The sequence below is a fragment of the Danio rerio genome, chromosome 13, assembly GCF_049306965.1.
Source record: "Danio rerio strain Tuebingen ecotype United States chromosome 13, GRCz12tu, whole genome shotgun sequence".
Lineage (NCBI taxonomy): Eukaryota > Metazoa > Chordata > Actinopteri > Cypriniformes > Danionidae > Danio > Danio rerio.
Window position 1 is genome coordinate 32,261,742 of NC_133188.1, and position 15,813 is coordinate 32,277,554.

At 36.7% G+C, this 15,813-nt stretch overlaps 1 protein-coding gene across 50 annotated transcripts in view; it reads left to right on the forward strand.

The window, feature by feature from the left end:
• tacc2 (transforming, acidic coiled-coil containing protein 2) overlaps positions 1-15,813 on the forward strand; it is a 99,650-nt gene that overhangs the window by 71,364 nt on the left and 12,473 nt on the right. For 25 of the 50 annotated variants that reach the window (XM_073920942.1, XM_073920943.1, XM_073920944.1 and 22 more), the window contains 2 exons: positions 11,420-11,551; positions 13,551-13,627. In XM_073920942.1, coding sequence (XP_073777043.1) covers positions 11,420-11,551; positions 13,551-13,627 — 209 coding nt within the window. Of the gene's footprint in view, positions 1-1,450; positions 1,544-7,135; positions 7,196-9,046; positions 9,110-11,419; positions 11,552-13,550; positions 13,628-15,813 lie in introns of all 50 variants that reach the window. The other 25 variants (XM_073920940.1, XM_073920941.1, XM_068213069.1 and 22 more) reach the window with 4 other exon arrangements.

A 15,813-nucleotide genomic window follows, 5' to 3' on the forward strand; every position in this document is an offset into this window, starting at 1 on the left:
TCACCATTTTGTGAGTGAGTGCATATTCTGTGCTTCTGAATGACTGTATTTAAATTTCTGTCGTGTTTTGTCTGTTGCAAACAGTTAATGCTTAAGGTGTTACAATGTAACCTGCTCACCTGTTTTTATGTTTGCAATATTTAGATTATTTGCTAATTAATAATTTCATGTAGAACTCTGAATCTGTGTCTCATTTCGGAGTCTGCTACTGTCCACCGGATGTCGCATTTCGGTCGTGGGTGCATGCTTTAAAAGTCTTCCTGACTGTAAGAATGAAATACGCTGTATTCCAACAAGACAACCCGGGGTGCTGAAATATAATTGGCTGAACTGCTAGTGGGTGGGTAAAAGAACCAAAACAAAGACAGCGTTCCGGCACATCACAGACATTTTCAAGGCAGATTAACTGACTTCAGCATTATTTTTCAGATAAACAAGAATGTTCACTTGGCATGTTTCTTAAATATCTGCAAACATAATATGGTATTTTTAAGCTCTAGAAGAGTCAAAAACGTACATACAGCACCTTTAAGCAGCACAACAGATTTCAACATTGATAATAGTAAGAAATGTTTCTTGAGTGTCTGATCAACTTATTAGTGTTATTTCTGAATTATCATGTGACACTGAGAACTGGAGTAAATGCTGCCATCAGTAAACTCAATAACTTTTTAATGTACAATACAACATAAAACAGTAATTAATATTTCGTCAAATATATACAAAAAAGTACCGTTTTCATTACTTTCATCACTATTTTAAAATAATCAAATGATTTGAATTGTACTTCTATGTCCCCTGAAATAGTCAGATACGTCATATGTACTATTTTGATGCTCCGGTGCAGTTTTGAAGCCTTGTAGGGTTGTTATCAAAATCAATTTAATACCATAACTTAAGACCATGTGTCTTGAGAACAAGACAAGATCAAGATTTTCAGGGGTTTAGGTAGTAAGATTAAGGCAGTGCAAGACCAAGACCAATACCAGGCCAGTACTTAGTCATTTATAAGATCAATGTTTAAAATATACACTGTGTGTACAGAAATACAAAACAATCCTTCTATAGATTTGTTCCAGCTCAAGACCTGGATCATCAATAGTAGGGTCAACTCAAAAACCAGAAACATAGAACCTAGCCCTCATTTATCTTTTATTGCATAGAGAAGAGCAACTGAAAGTCTACTACACAAAGAAAGACAGAATAAAAATTTTGCCTGAACTACACCTTACTAATAAAACTCTTGGATGGGATGGGTGGATCTCATCACATTTACAACATTCACAGTAAAACGTGTATGAGTGTCTATGTGTGTGTATATGTACATTTTTCCCTCAGGTTTAGCATTTCAGTGCGCCCAGTACGACTCTAACCCCTCTTTTCCTCCTTGCCCCATCCCCACTCCATGGGTCACTCCCCCTATCCCTCCCAACCCTCCCTTGTGGCCCAGGAGGAACTGGTGCTCGCAGCCCTGAGGATAGAGGCTCTACAGGTAGCCAAAAACATCTCTCAGAGCCCCACTTTGTCCACTGTGTCCCCCCAGGTATTGCGCTGAACCAGCCCGCACCTGTGTGCATTTGTCAGTGTGTGTGTGTGTGTGTGTGTGTGTGTGTGTGTGTGTGTGTGTGAGTGTGTATGCTTCCTCCTTTTGAACTGAGCCCCTGATTGCACCCTTGGGTGTGAGTGTGAGTCCCTGCCCATAAACTACTGCACCATATTGTGGACGTGACATCTCACCCCTGGTTCTCTAACCTGGCTCCTGTCCCTCGATTGGTGCTCCTCTTTCCCAATCCAACACCCTTTTGCACAAAAAGAGGTGTGTTTCTCCCAGGGCTTTGTGACAATCCTGCATGTTCACCTGGACAGGAGATCCATAGAGAAAAAGGTCAATGTGACTTGGAAACTAATGTTCGATTTGCTGTAGACTCTGTTATTACATCGGCAACACTTTACAGTAAGGTTGTAAGGCTCTTTTGTTTACAGTACATTAACTATCAAAATGGCCACTGTTGCCTTTGGGTTGGTTAGCTGTTTTTTAAGATTATATTAATATTTTGAATTTACTGCATTTAGCAATATGATTGCATTGACACTACTGGATGACAACAAAACTTGATTTAAGAGGTTTATTCTTGAACTGATAGCATCATTGTCTACTGTAGAACAGTTTTATAGCTGAACAAACTTTATTTCAAATCAGTGTTGCAATATCAACACAGTCCAATTAGCACACCACAGTATTCATGCAACTTTCAAACAGGACTTTAGCAGGGATGAATGTTGGAGGTATCTTTGAAAACCTAGAAATATGTACCCATGCTTGAAGTTTTTATTTTCACAAATTCACCAGTGACCGGCATGTGCGTTTTTCACAATCTCAAATATGTTACTGGGAGTCTTATACTTTCTCCCGCGATGGCCTGCACTCACATTGCATTACCTTCGAGCCGGAGCATGTTTTTATCGTCAATGATGCGACAGTTTGATGTTAAGTTTAACTGGAAGAGAATCGCTCTCGCTCAGCGCAGTGGACATTGCTTTAGTTATATTGTTATATTGTTTTATTTTTAGTCATTTGAGATGCAGTGACACATAGTCAAATATTCTGTGGAACAGATCCACCACTTTTGATGCTCATAAATTATCATACAAGTCCTTGTGCTGTGTGTATTAGGAGGTTTGCTGAAGGTGCAGCGAGGGGTTTGTGTCTTTAATAAACTATGACAGTTCACGTTTATTGAAAAGTAAGAATGATTAATAAATTCATATGAAACAGCCCCCTAAAAGTGATGTCATGTCTTCAGTTTCGGGTTTATGCATGCTTTGCCCTCACACTACAAGTGTACTGTGCCTGAGCCTTCTGCCCTCTGGCACACCTCTTCCAACTGGGCCAGGGCCGGCCAACTGAACTGCACCTGGTCTCGATTTGGAGCACCCACACTTGTCAACCAAACCAGGAACCGCGCCTGGGCTCGAATAGCACAGTGTGAGTGCACCCTGAGTCTCATAATTTTCTCGTAAGTGCCATTTCTAGTTAATTCACTAGAGGTGTACATTTCTGCCAATCTCAACAACCTTTTGGCACGTGTTCGTGAGAGAATGGCTTGTTGTTGTGCATAATAAATCAGCTTGCAGTCAACTGACCCCACACCCCCTTCTCTCAACTCATCCGAAAGTTTTTAAAAGCAAACTAAAAGAGAAAATCCATCACGGCCATGTCCTTTTACCATGGTTTCTGCTTTTTTGGGTTTTGTTTTAACTGGTTTCTGGAACTGTCCTTTGCTGGACTTCCAGTCAGCGTACTCAGTCTGATGCCGTATGTGGTGAGCTACTGAGCAAACCAGTCATGTCAGAAAAGCCAAGCATATGGAGGTAAGCAGTGAGCGGTACCACCCTGTTGTGTTTTTTTACGCACAAAATGCAGGCAGTATGTACCCCGTGGCACATATTTCTCAGTTCTCAATATATAGCCCTGGACACATATTCCCATTAAGCTTGTGTTCAATGAATATGATGAATGAGTTTGACATATGCACAATACAGTTACTTTTTACACTTTGCTGGACGTCAGAGAGCAGAACTGAATTGTGTTTTTTAAAGAACAGTTCCACTGAGGAACTGAAGAAAAAATAAATGATGTAAATTTTCTGTAGTGTTTTAGCCTACTGTATATTTCAGTGTGTTGTTTTTCTAATTTCTTGTACTACTACAAAGTATATTTGTGTGTATTGTCCCCTATCGGACTTGAATGACTTGAATGAATCTGTCGTTGTACATTAACTGTCTTATTAATACAAAGGATGCACACATACGTACATACAGGAGGCCAAAGACACTACAATTATTGGCAAACTTAATAAGCTTCTTGTTCTAAATTTAAACAACATGATTCAGCACTGCCTTCTGATGTCTTTGTTGAACTCGATCATCTCGGCTGTGGTGGACTGTGGCAATAATTCAATTTGTGAATCTGACTCCATCCCAGGCCACCTTCACTGTCGTCAACCACCCTGATCATGTAATCCACCGGACTACTAATCTTGTAACCCTATTAGTTAAAGTACTGTAACAGGTAGGCAATTTGTTCATTTAGCCACTGTGTTCATCTGGGAGGAAATTTATACGGATTACAAAATTAGGGCTGACCAAAAAAGGGATCTATTTTAATATTGTGTTGACAAGATACAGTTTATATCTACACTGTAGGTAAATCTTCAAAAACACATACACCATCTATAGATGAACTACCATACCATAGACAAATATACTGCTTACTTGCACTTTTTATAAGGGAAAAAAAAGGATACACAATTCTAATGTTGAAATTAATATATTTTCATGCATTAATATTTTATATATTACATATTTGTTAAGGGTATACAAACACCCAGGTGAGTAATCAATATAAAATTTGACACTAGAAAAAAAGCCAACTGTATAATCGTTGAAACAAGGTTCTAGTTTTCCAAAATGTTACAACATGCTCTCTTAAAGCACAGTTTTTAATCTTTCTCTTCTCTACAGTCATTAAACTTTTTGCAAATAATCTGTAGGCCAGGGTGACGCAGCGGGGCAGTAGGTAGTGCTGTGGCCTCACAGCAAGAAGGTCGCTGGTTCGAGCCTTGGCTGGGTCAGTTGGCACTTCTTTGTGGAGTTTGCATGTTCTCCCTGGGTTTGCGTGGGTTTCTTACGGGTGCTCCGGTTTCCCCCACAGTCCAAAGACATGTGGTACAGGTGAATTGGGTAGACTAAAATTGTCCGTATTGTATGGGTGTGAATGAGTGTGTATGGATGTTTCCCAGAGATGGGTTGCAGCTGGAAGGGCATCCGCTGCGTAAAACATATGCTGGATAAGTTGGCAGTTCATTCCACTGTGGCGACCCCAGATTAATAAAGGGACTGAGCCGAAAAGAAAATGAATGAATGAATGAATGAATGAATGAATCCGTAGGCCTTGGTTTGACTTTTTTTTATGATGCACTGCACTCCTGCTCTTATCAGATGACATCTGGGTTGGGAACCATGACTGTAATTTTGCAAACCTTGTTATATTTTTCAATCAATCAATCAACTTTATTTATATACTGTAGCATCTTATTATATCCAGTAGGCTGCCCAAAGTGCTTTACAGTATTAAAAACAAAATTAAACATTAAAACACATAAGATGGTAAGAACACAAGTGTCAATAAAACAGCGTTTTGTACTACAGAATGTCAAAAGCAAGCCTAAAAAATAGGTTTTAATGCAGGGAAGAGAGTAAAGAACAGGCATGATGTGCTCCGACTATGCACCAGTTGTAACCGATAAAATAAGGTTTGGTTAATTCCAATATAAAGTGCATTGCAATAGTCCAGGCGAGAGCTAAAAAAAAGCATGAGTGGCTTTCTCTAGATCAGGGGTGCCCAAACTTTTTCTTTTGAATGGCCAAAAACTAAACTTGATTGAGGCTAGTGGGCCAAAAGTAAATATAGATGGCATGGGTAATTTGCTTATGTATTCAAGAATATAAAAAAATGACTAGAAAACATTGCTTTATATTAACTAATACAACATTTTTAAAAACATTTTTGTAATGAAATTCTTACCGTTAAAACAAAACAATGTAATTTATAACAAAATTACACTCATTTTTGCCTTGATTTACTCGCCTATGTCTTCTGCATAGTACCCTAACTGTTGCGTGAGAGTATTTACATTTTTAAAAAATCATTTACAACAGGGGTGTCCAAACTTGGTCCTGGGGGGCTAGTGTCCTCCATAGTTTAGCTCCAACTTCCTTCAACACACCTGCCTGGAAGTTTCTTGTATACCTGGGAGAACTTGATTAGCTTGTTCAGGTGTATAATTGGGGTTGGAACTAAACTCTGGCGGACACCAGGCCTCTAGGACTGACTTTGGACAACCCTGATTTACAACATTTAATTGAAACCTTTTATTTTCAGTTTTCTTTTTTTGTAGCTTAGCATTAAAACAAACTGCTTCAAATTGCCTCAAAGTAGAAATGTCCATCTCTGTGTTAAAGGCATTCGCTGCAACCCTCTTCGTCATTCTCTCTCTCCTCTCAGATGGGATAAAATAAGTCATTAAAGATTGATTTAAAAAAGCACCTAAAAGCTTTGCAGTTTGCGATTTTTTATTATTATTATTTTTTTAGTTAAATAAAAGACTATTTTCTATTCATATACTTCATAATTGATGATTTCTTAAATTTTGTGAAAATATTGTCTCGTCTTGTTCTCGTTAACCCAATCTCGCGTCTCGTCTCGACTCATGGAGTAACACCCGGGAGCTGGTGTTATTTAGTGATTGCCTAATTTGTATATTTTGAGAGGTCCATCAAGTTGATGGCACAACAGGCCAGAACGGCCATCAAATCTCTGGGAAATGTCCTTATGCACCAGCTGGCTTGTCTGCATTTGAGTATACTGTGACATTTGTGTGCAGAGAAGAGCATGAAAAAGTGAAGTGTGCCCACTCAGTATGGCATTAGTTCAAATCAACCACAGTGTTGATGATGCAAATTTGTTAATTATATTCAGATATAAAACAGCTCTCTAGAGCAAAGTGTCATCAGTTCAGCTCAGTGTTGTTCTCATCCAGTTGTGTCAGAGCAGTCAAATTGGTAATTGCCGTAATTGCTGGATATAAAGTGTTTTTAAGGCCAGACTAACCAAACAAAAAGTGCCCTTACTGACAGTGTTAACAAACGAAACCCTGCTGTAAAGTGTTACCATTACATCAAAATTGAATGTTTTTAAAATTGATTTTAGAATTTCAAACTCTACCTAAACAGAAAGTTGAAGGCTGAATTCCTTGTCACATTCATTCTGGTTTTTGGTTTGGATTGTTACTAATGTACACTAACTCATTGGAATAGAGTGGGCATACAGACCGTTTGTATGCCTGGTCTGAGGCCGCTAGCGTGGCTTCACATGAAGCTTAGCTCAGATCTGCTTTCAGTCATGTGGGATGAGCGACCGTCACCTCAGTCTCAGCATTTGAACAGGAAATGGAATGAACAGACTAATCTCGCACAGTACATACAAACATGCACACATGCATCTACAACCCCTCTAACACAACTCAAATTCTTCCCCCTCCATATTCATGATGTTGTCTTGCAAACTTCACAGTCTCGCCTCAAGAAGCCCAGTCCACGCCTCTGGAATATCAACGGTTCTCACATGGCTAAAGTAAGATGGACAGAAAACAACCCCTTTCAAGTCTAACTAGATCTAGTCTATATATTCTAATCCCAGTGTCCCTGTACCCCCATTAGACTAAACCATTATTAGTCTGTAAAATAGTTCTTCAAACAAATGCATCCCATCACTTCCCTATTAAAAACCTAATTTCGTCAGTATTTTTTTTTTGTTTTATTTTAAAAAATTCTTAAAGCAAGATTTTTTACATAAATATTCACATAATTCTTTTAGAAATTAAAGGTGCTGTGTGTTAGATTTTGACTCTTCTAAAGCATAACAATACCATAAATTGTTTGAAGGTATTTAAGAAAACTGCCAAGTGAGCATTCTTGTTTATCGTTATCTGAAAAACAATGCTAAAGTCAGTTATTCTGCTTTCAAAATGTCTGTTACGTGCCAGAACGCTGCCTTTGTTTGGTTCTTTAACCAACCCAATGCCACTGCAGTCAATTATTTTTCAGCAGCCTGGTTTGCCTTTATGGAAAACCATGTATTTCATTCATTTAGTCAGGAAGAGTACATGTTCGTGACTAAATAAATATTATGAACATAACCATTAGGTGAGCAGGTTACGTTATAACCCAGAGTCCTAACAACACGCTATGTGACGAGATTTGCAGTGATAAGCAATTTGACTGTTTGCACCAGACAAAACAGCCATCCAGAAGCACAGAATATGCACTCACACACGAAATGGTGAGGTTTAAACCCTTATTAATACATATTAAACCTCTTTAACATTATTAAATGTACATGCTGGATCACTGTGTTGGTTTTGAGTCACAGTTTTGCAGTTCAATTTTAAATGGTTTATTTTATTTGATATTTAAGATCTGAGGTGAACTATATCTACTGCTGCTAGTAGATAGTAGACTGCAGTAGTGTGGCAATAAACATCATGTAAAATGGCGTTTAAACTCATACTGTTAGCATTTAACACCAAATAAAGCATATGAGGTGTACCTGAGGTTATCATTGTCAGTTTTCTGTTATTCAGCATAAAATAAAAAAACATATTTAATATATCAATTCGAGGTGTTGGTTAGAACAAAAAGTCTTTTTAACATGGAAAATATTCCTTCTTTTGTTTGCTGTTGCTTTCATTTAGAACGCGCTTTAAGGCTCGATAGTCAGACTTGCTCCTGTAGGTCCTCAAACTGGCAACCTGCGCTTGCGTTTGTTTTGATTCAGGAATGCAATACCTAGTTCAACCACTGGGTGTCCAATCTACATACTGCACCTTTAATGTTAATTAATGTTAATTTATTTGGACATTGTTCACTGTTAAAAAAGATTTGAATTTCTATTACTTGAAAATTCTATACATCAAAAAATGCTGAAAAGAAAGAAAATGTGTAATTATAAATGCAATCATTTCTGATGATATTAATTATGTTATTTTTTGAACAGTAAATTAGAAAGTTAGAATGATTTCTGAAGGGTCATCTGACATTGAAAACTACCAAATGCTCAAAAATCACCATCACATTAAAAAATTAGAAAATTATTCCTATGAAATATATGCAGCCTTTTTGATTGCAAAACTTGAGTTTGTAAAACAACAGTGTCCAAAACAAGTAATCATGAGTGTGCTGCTCCTGATCTTTCAGATTTATATATTTATTCATTTTATGACTAGAAACAACAAAATGTAACATCAAATTACAAACTAAACTCCACAAAAACAGTCTAATACAATTGAAAATCATCAACTAACTTATTTTCTAGACATATTTATTATGACTATCCACATAACATTTTATAAATCCTGTAACATTTGTCTAAATAATTGTTAGGTTTTGTCTTACCTTGTCCAAACTAGTCTGGTTATTTTTGTAGACTGCAGTCAAATCCACACAGACAGATAGAAAACTCTGTCGCAGGACGTCTCGTATTCCACAGGTATAGTTCCTGCCCCTGAATAACCCCTGGAATTCACTTCCAAAATAGATTTTAGCTTTAATGTACTAAAAATATTTTGGCATAGAATGGATTATGGAGTATTTTCATATAGGCCTAATAAAAGAGTGAGACTGTATTATATGTCTGTATTATAGAGTAATGAGGCTCATGGAGGACTACCTTGGATTGATGATCTTATTAAAATATTCAATATTTTAACATACATTATAAGATAACACTCATTCTAAAATAGTCTCACAGACACATTTCACATGCTGCCTCAGCACATTCTCTATGACATCCTCATTTTTTAAACAGCTTTTTTTCTTAGTATCATTCATGCAAATGCACAGCTGCTCTAAAGATGACCGAATTACAGAACATCTCAACTCCACCGCCGTACTGAGCTGCTTTGCATTTCTTCCCCTCTAATGACTGTGTTTAGGATTGGTAATGACAAAACATGCTGTCTTATTGGGCTGGATCACATTCAGGGAGTTTCTAGGCTAGATTACTAGGTTATGCAGTGCAAAATTTTGTTGTAGTTTACCTAGCACTGAAAAATAACACTAGGAAAAACAAAAGAGCTCTATAAAGACTGGAAAAAACCCTATGAGACTGGAAAAATAAACTCCCAAAAATCTACCCAAAAATGTGTCAACAGCTTTGACATTTTTTATTTGATTAGAAAAATACAACTCAGCATTTTTAAAGGGCAATGCCAGATCAAGACCACATCTAATTTATATCCTGTAGTTAAAGAGATTCAAGATAACAAGATCAATACTTCAAATCATAGTTTGTGTTGTATCACATTGCCTAATAGCACAGTAAATGGTTTAGGCAATAATGCTCATTTCAGACCAAACATTATGTGATTGGCATTCTGTATTGTACCCTAACACACGGCCCCCTACCCGGAATAAGAGTCAAACTCGATTAATCTCCTAATCCAGCTTTGTTAGTAAGAATTAATCAGATCTAATCAGCAAGTGGGTTTAAGGGCTAAACATGATGATTATTCAGTAACAACACTCCATCACTGACTATAATTAGGCCATTTGGAGACAATGCACTTTAATCTGAAAAGGTATATTTGAAAGCAAATCGAATTTGAAAATTACAGTACATATATGCATTTGAAAGCAGATATTCATAAAACACCTCTGTTCTTTCTATAGTACATATGCAGATATTTTTTACAGACTTTTGTGTTTATGTATGTAGGCCCGTTCCTGCCACTGAATTAAAAAAAAAATTATAAAGTCAGAATTCTGAGTTATAAACTTTCAACTCTGAGAAATAAAGTCAGAATTCTGAGTTATAAAGTTACAATTTCAAGTTATAAAGTCAGAATTGTGAGTTATAACGTCAGTTATAACTTACATTGTTATAAACTTGCGACTTTATAACTGACAATTGCGACTTTATAACTCAGAATTCTGACTTCATTCATTTTCATTTCGGCTTAGTCCCTTTATTAATCCGGGGTCGCAACAGCGGAATGAACCGCAAACTTATCCAGCAGGTTTTTACACAGCAGATGCCCTTCCAGCCTCAACCCATCTCTGGGAAACTTCCATGCACACTCATTCACACTCATACACTACGGACAATTTAGCTTACCCAATTCACCTGTACCGCATGTCTTTGGACTGTGGGGGAAACCAGAGCACCCAGAGGAAACCCCCTTCTTGCTGTGAGGCGACAGCACTACCTACTGCACCACTGCGTCGCCAGAATTTTGACTTAATAACTCGGAATTCTGACTTTATAACTCTCAATTTTGACTTTCTAGTTTTTTTTTACATTGTATTTATTCTTATTCAGTGGAGTGAACAGGCTTCCAAAGTTATTGCCATTAACTGCTCAAATAGATATTTTATTTATTTAATTTAATATGTTTTATTTATTGTTGCAAAATGGATCAGCCTTCAAATGAGATCACCTGCACATTATCTCCAATAGCCTGTAGTCCTGCTGTCCTCATCTGACACAGCATTGCTTTCTGACCCGGATCCGGTCACACCTACAAACTTTCCATGACAAACAGCTATTCACACCCATTTCATATTGGGGATTGTCAATCATAACATCCCAGCTGTATACACGGGCCTATCACCAACCGCTGGAAGCTTTTCAACCCCCAAACTAGGAGCCTGCTCTCCATGGCTTTACGGCTTTTTGCTGAGTAGAACCTGTAGATGATGTGCTGCTTCCATCCAGGGTGTGTGAAATGAATGTTATTTTGGTAAAGAAATTAAAGGTACTTGTTTTTAATGATTTCTGCAACTCTCTCATTGAAAACAGACGGAAATAGCCTCACCAGGGGACAGCAGCGTTTCGAAGGGCTCCCTCTATTCCCGAACAGGATACATTGAAGGGGAAAGTCCTCATTTGCCACGTGACATGGACCACTCTCTGGGCATCGCCCGAGAAGAGGTAGATGCTCACCTGCTGCATGAAACCACATCACAATACCAAAACTTTAGAGTGATCTTAGATTTAGTCTTAGAAGTATTATTTAAAGTTATAGTTCACCCAAAAATTCAAATTGTTGTTACTTACCCTCAAAACCCTTTCAAACCTATCTGTGTTCCTTTATCTGTTGAACACAAAAAGGAAGAAACGGTTTTGTAACCGAGTAAGGCTGCATGAACACAGCATGGTTCAAGTGACTTAATTCCGATTTTTATCTCCCATGTGGCACAGATCTGATATGTAACATATACTGTACGTGTAAGCAGGAAAAAATCACATAGATTAATCAAATTAGAAAAATGTAATCAGATTCAGGCCTTGTTCATATGTGGAAATTTATTCGAAATGGATCTGTGCCTTCGTCTCTGTAATGTAAGCAGGTAGATCTGATTTTCACCTGTCAATGCGAGTCACTCATTACCAAAAACATCAGTTCTAACGCTTTCATTTCAGAACAGACTTTAGCAAAGTTGCAAACTTTAAATCTCATACACAAGGACTAAAAAAGCTTTTATATTGTCATGTAGCACAAGTATTTAAGCATGTCAACAAAAGAGCGAGAGAGCGCAATATCCACCACGTAACCAATATAAAAAACTCTTAAATCACGTGCATAAATCACACCATGGACATTACATTAAGATGCCTACTGGTTTAAAAAGGCCTAGATTGAAAGAAGATGACCAAATCAGAACTTAGTTGTTATCAACTATAGTAAAACAGCTTGTCAAAAAAGTAAAATAAAATAAATGAAATTCTGCGAACAGATTAAATACAGGAATGGAGAAAAGGGTGCTCCGTTATTATCAGCTGTCAGTAAGCGCCCACTTTTTCTGCTGGTCATTGTGCCTTTGCCGTGTACAGTGTAAATGCAGCCTATATGGTAATTTTTGCATGAATTATCCCTGTAAATATATATTGATTTTATTGAATATATTTTAAAGAATTTAATAGTGTTATATATTTATTAAAATATTTCAATATTGACCAAAACATTGACCCTGGGCAACAAAACCAGTCTTAGTTTGCACAGGTATATTTTTGGCAATAGGCAAATATATGTGGTTTGAGTAAAAAATATTTTAAAAACTATTTATTTTTACGGCAAAATAATTATAATATTAATCATATAAATATATTCCTTCTGTAAATATATCAAAAGTTTTTAAATCAAAAATTTTTAATTGGTAATAATCAATAACAATTTGGACAAGTTTAAAACAATTTTGTCAGTAATTAGATTTTTTGAACACTCACAGACTCTTGTATCTCAGCCAATATTTGTCTATGCTAATAAACCATATATCAATAGCACGCTTATTTATTCAGATTTTAGAAGCTGTATAAATCTTAAAAAAAAAAAAAAAAATTAAAATCATAGATTTTTGCAAGATTGTAATTTTGAAGGCTTTGGGTTTTAAAACTATATTTACTGTGCCAATTCTGAATTCTTAAAGTTAAAAGTAATGACATTTGTCTTGCTAAATAACAATTGATCAGAAACTGCTTGCAATCACATTTCATTAAATTTGAATAAACACTATACTGTCACAGAAAATTTCACATGCTTTGTTTAGTTTTAATCAGATAGATGAATGAGTTTTTTCTGTATTGCAAATGATACAGTATACTGTAACAACTCAACATGAATTGAACACTTAGCTTCTCTTAACTTGTGAAAGTACAATCAGTTGTTTTTAATTTGCTTAAACACTGCTCATCTTTATTTTTTAGAGCTATGCCTACCTATACAAATCCAATAAAAGCACTGGTAGATAAAACAAAGTGATTTCAATCTCATTACCTGCAGAAATTGATCATTCAATGCTTATAAACCTTATGAATATTAGACAAAAATTTCAAAACATAAACCCAATTTGCATCAACCCAGAATGACCTTGGTTTAACCATTTCAATGTGAAAAGATGATGTATTCAAAGTGATGTTCTTCTTATTTCAGATTGTTGTGAAAGAGAAAGAAGCCATGGAGTGGAAGAGGAAATACGAGGAGAGTAGACGGGAGGTGGAGGAGATGAGGTGGGTGTGTTCTCATATAGGTAGACTTGTGAGCGATAACAAGTGAAGCTTCCGCTATTTCTCAATCCACCTTTCTCAACACTCTTCATAATCAATAAATTTGTCAAAAATGTTAAATTACTACTTATTTGAGTTAACATGCCTAAGCATTTACTCATCATTGGAAATCCCCATATACAGCAAACCACATAAAGCTCTGCTTACAGCTCACACACCAACCTCAGTCCACCTCTCAATCTGTTTATCCCTTTCCTACAGTTTTTTGAAGTCGAGCGTAAGCAGAAAGCCAATTAAAGAGGTCCTTAACCTGTAAGATGTGCCAGAGGTGGGGGCTGGAGAGGAGAGGAAATAGATGTAAAGATAAAAGAAATCACATGTAACTTTTGTCGCACAATTAAATGCTATTATAAGGTCATATATATATTCTTTTGCTTCAGAATCTCTTAACTGTGGGGTCAAATCAAGTCACTATCCATACACACATTTTTTTTTTTCAATATTAAAGCTTTTTATCACTGTTAATAAAATAAATGCAGTTTTTCATTTAAAAGCTTTTGTTTTCGAGGGACAATGTGAACAAGGCAAATGGGGAGGGTTGAGGATTACAGCCAGCTGGACCAGGTCTTGTTAGTGTGGATAAGAATGGAGCTTAGTTCATTAGCCTGATTGGGCTTAGGATAAGAAAGGCATAAGAGGCTAAGGGAAGGCATAGCTAATCCATCCGCTTACTGTGCCGGCAACCTGCTTTTCTCCAAACCTTTCCGCGAGCTCCACTCCACACATGACATAAGAAAAGCCAATTTACTGACCTTTCTGTAATCAACCTTGTTTAAAAGTGTTTAAAGTTATTGTCACCTCATGTATTTTAATCACCGCCATCCAGTTTGCCTTTACATCTTTAAAGCAGTTCGTTTTTCACTGGCATCTGGAGCAGAGCGGATATTTCTGCATGCGTGCAAACAGACAAAAAACATTAACGTGGATTGTTTAACATCCAATTTGGGACACTTTCAAATGCGGTAGTAAATCCTGTTTACACCTGGTATTAGGATCCGTCTGGGGTGATCCGATCACAAGTGAAAAGCCAAGAAAACATTACTGGTAGTAACGTGAATCAAGTCTTTTGTGACTACTTTCTTATCTGATTCTGTGATCTGATTTCTAAGAGAGGGCCTTTGGTTTGTGACTATATGTAGCGCTCAATAAGTCAGCAAAATAGGGATAAAAGGAAAAGAAAATTCTCATTCTATCCATTAAATGTATTTGACTTTGATGCCCAACCACTGTTAGCTTTAAAAGCTGCTGCTCTGTGTGTGATTTTAGTGATAAGATCATGCAATATTTTGGATGCTGTTTACACTTGTATTAACACTAACCCTTTGTGATCAGATCATCTGAAAATGATCTTAATACCAATAGATTCTAGAATACCTATTTTTTAGCTAAACTATACACTACCATTAAAAAGCATTTAAGGTTTCTGAAAGTGTGTCATGTTAACTCTTTTAAGTGTCTTAAGAATCCTTCAATTCTTCAGAAATAATTGATGCTCAAGAAACATTTCTTTTCGTTTTTAAAGTTGAAGACGGTTGGCCAGCTCAATATTTTTGTGAAAACATTGATACTTTTTTGTACAAAAGCATAGAGCCATGCCATAATCTACAGGAAACAAATATGCTAAATGATTCTAATCCATTTTTACATACCTTCATATTGTTCGAATTCCCTGAGAGCTTTGTTCATCTTCGGAATACAATTTAGGATATTTTAGATGAAAAGTGCAAATTAAATGACAGCAATGGTTTCAAGACAGTCAATTGAGCAACATTGAGCAACATAGGCTCATTCTGAAAACATGCCTCTATATACATTGAGATCATTAATTATGTAGCCAGAGCTACGTTTAGCTGCATTTCATCTTTAAAATGAACGCTACAGGGCGGTATGACGTCTTCCTTCTCTCCTTCCTTTCCTCCATATGGACGGCTTTCCCGCTGTTACCAGTTTGTCCAGTACCTCAACATGTACGTCAGCGGACTTGAGATGCAGTGCTGAGTTTACCATGACAATGGGGTTCGAGTACGGTGAAGATCGGTTCCAGAAAGCAGTTATGACAAAAACAAAAGCTAAAAAATATATATAAATAACAGGGTGAGGATGTGGTAAAACCTGAAAACGTGGTAAAA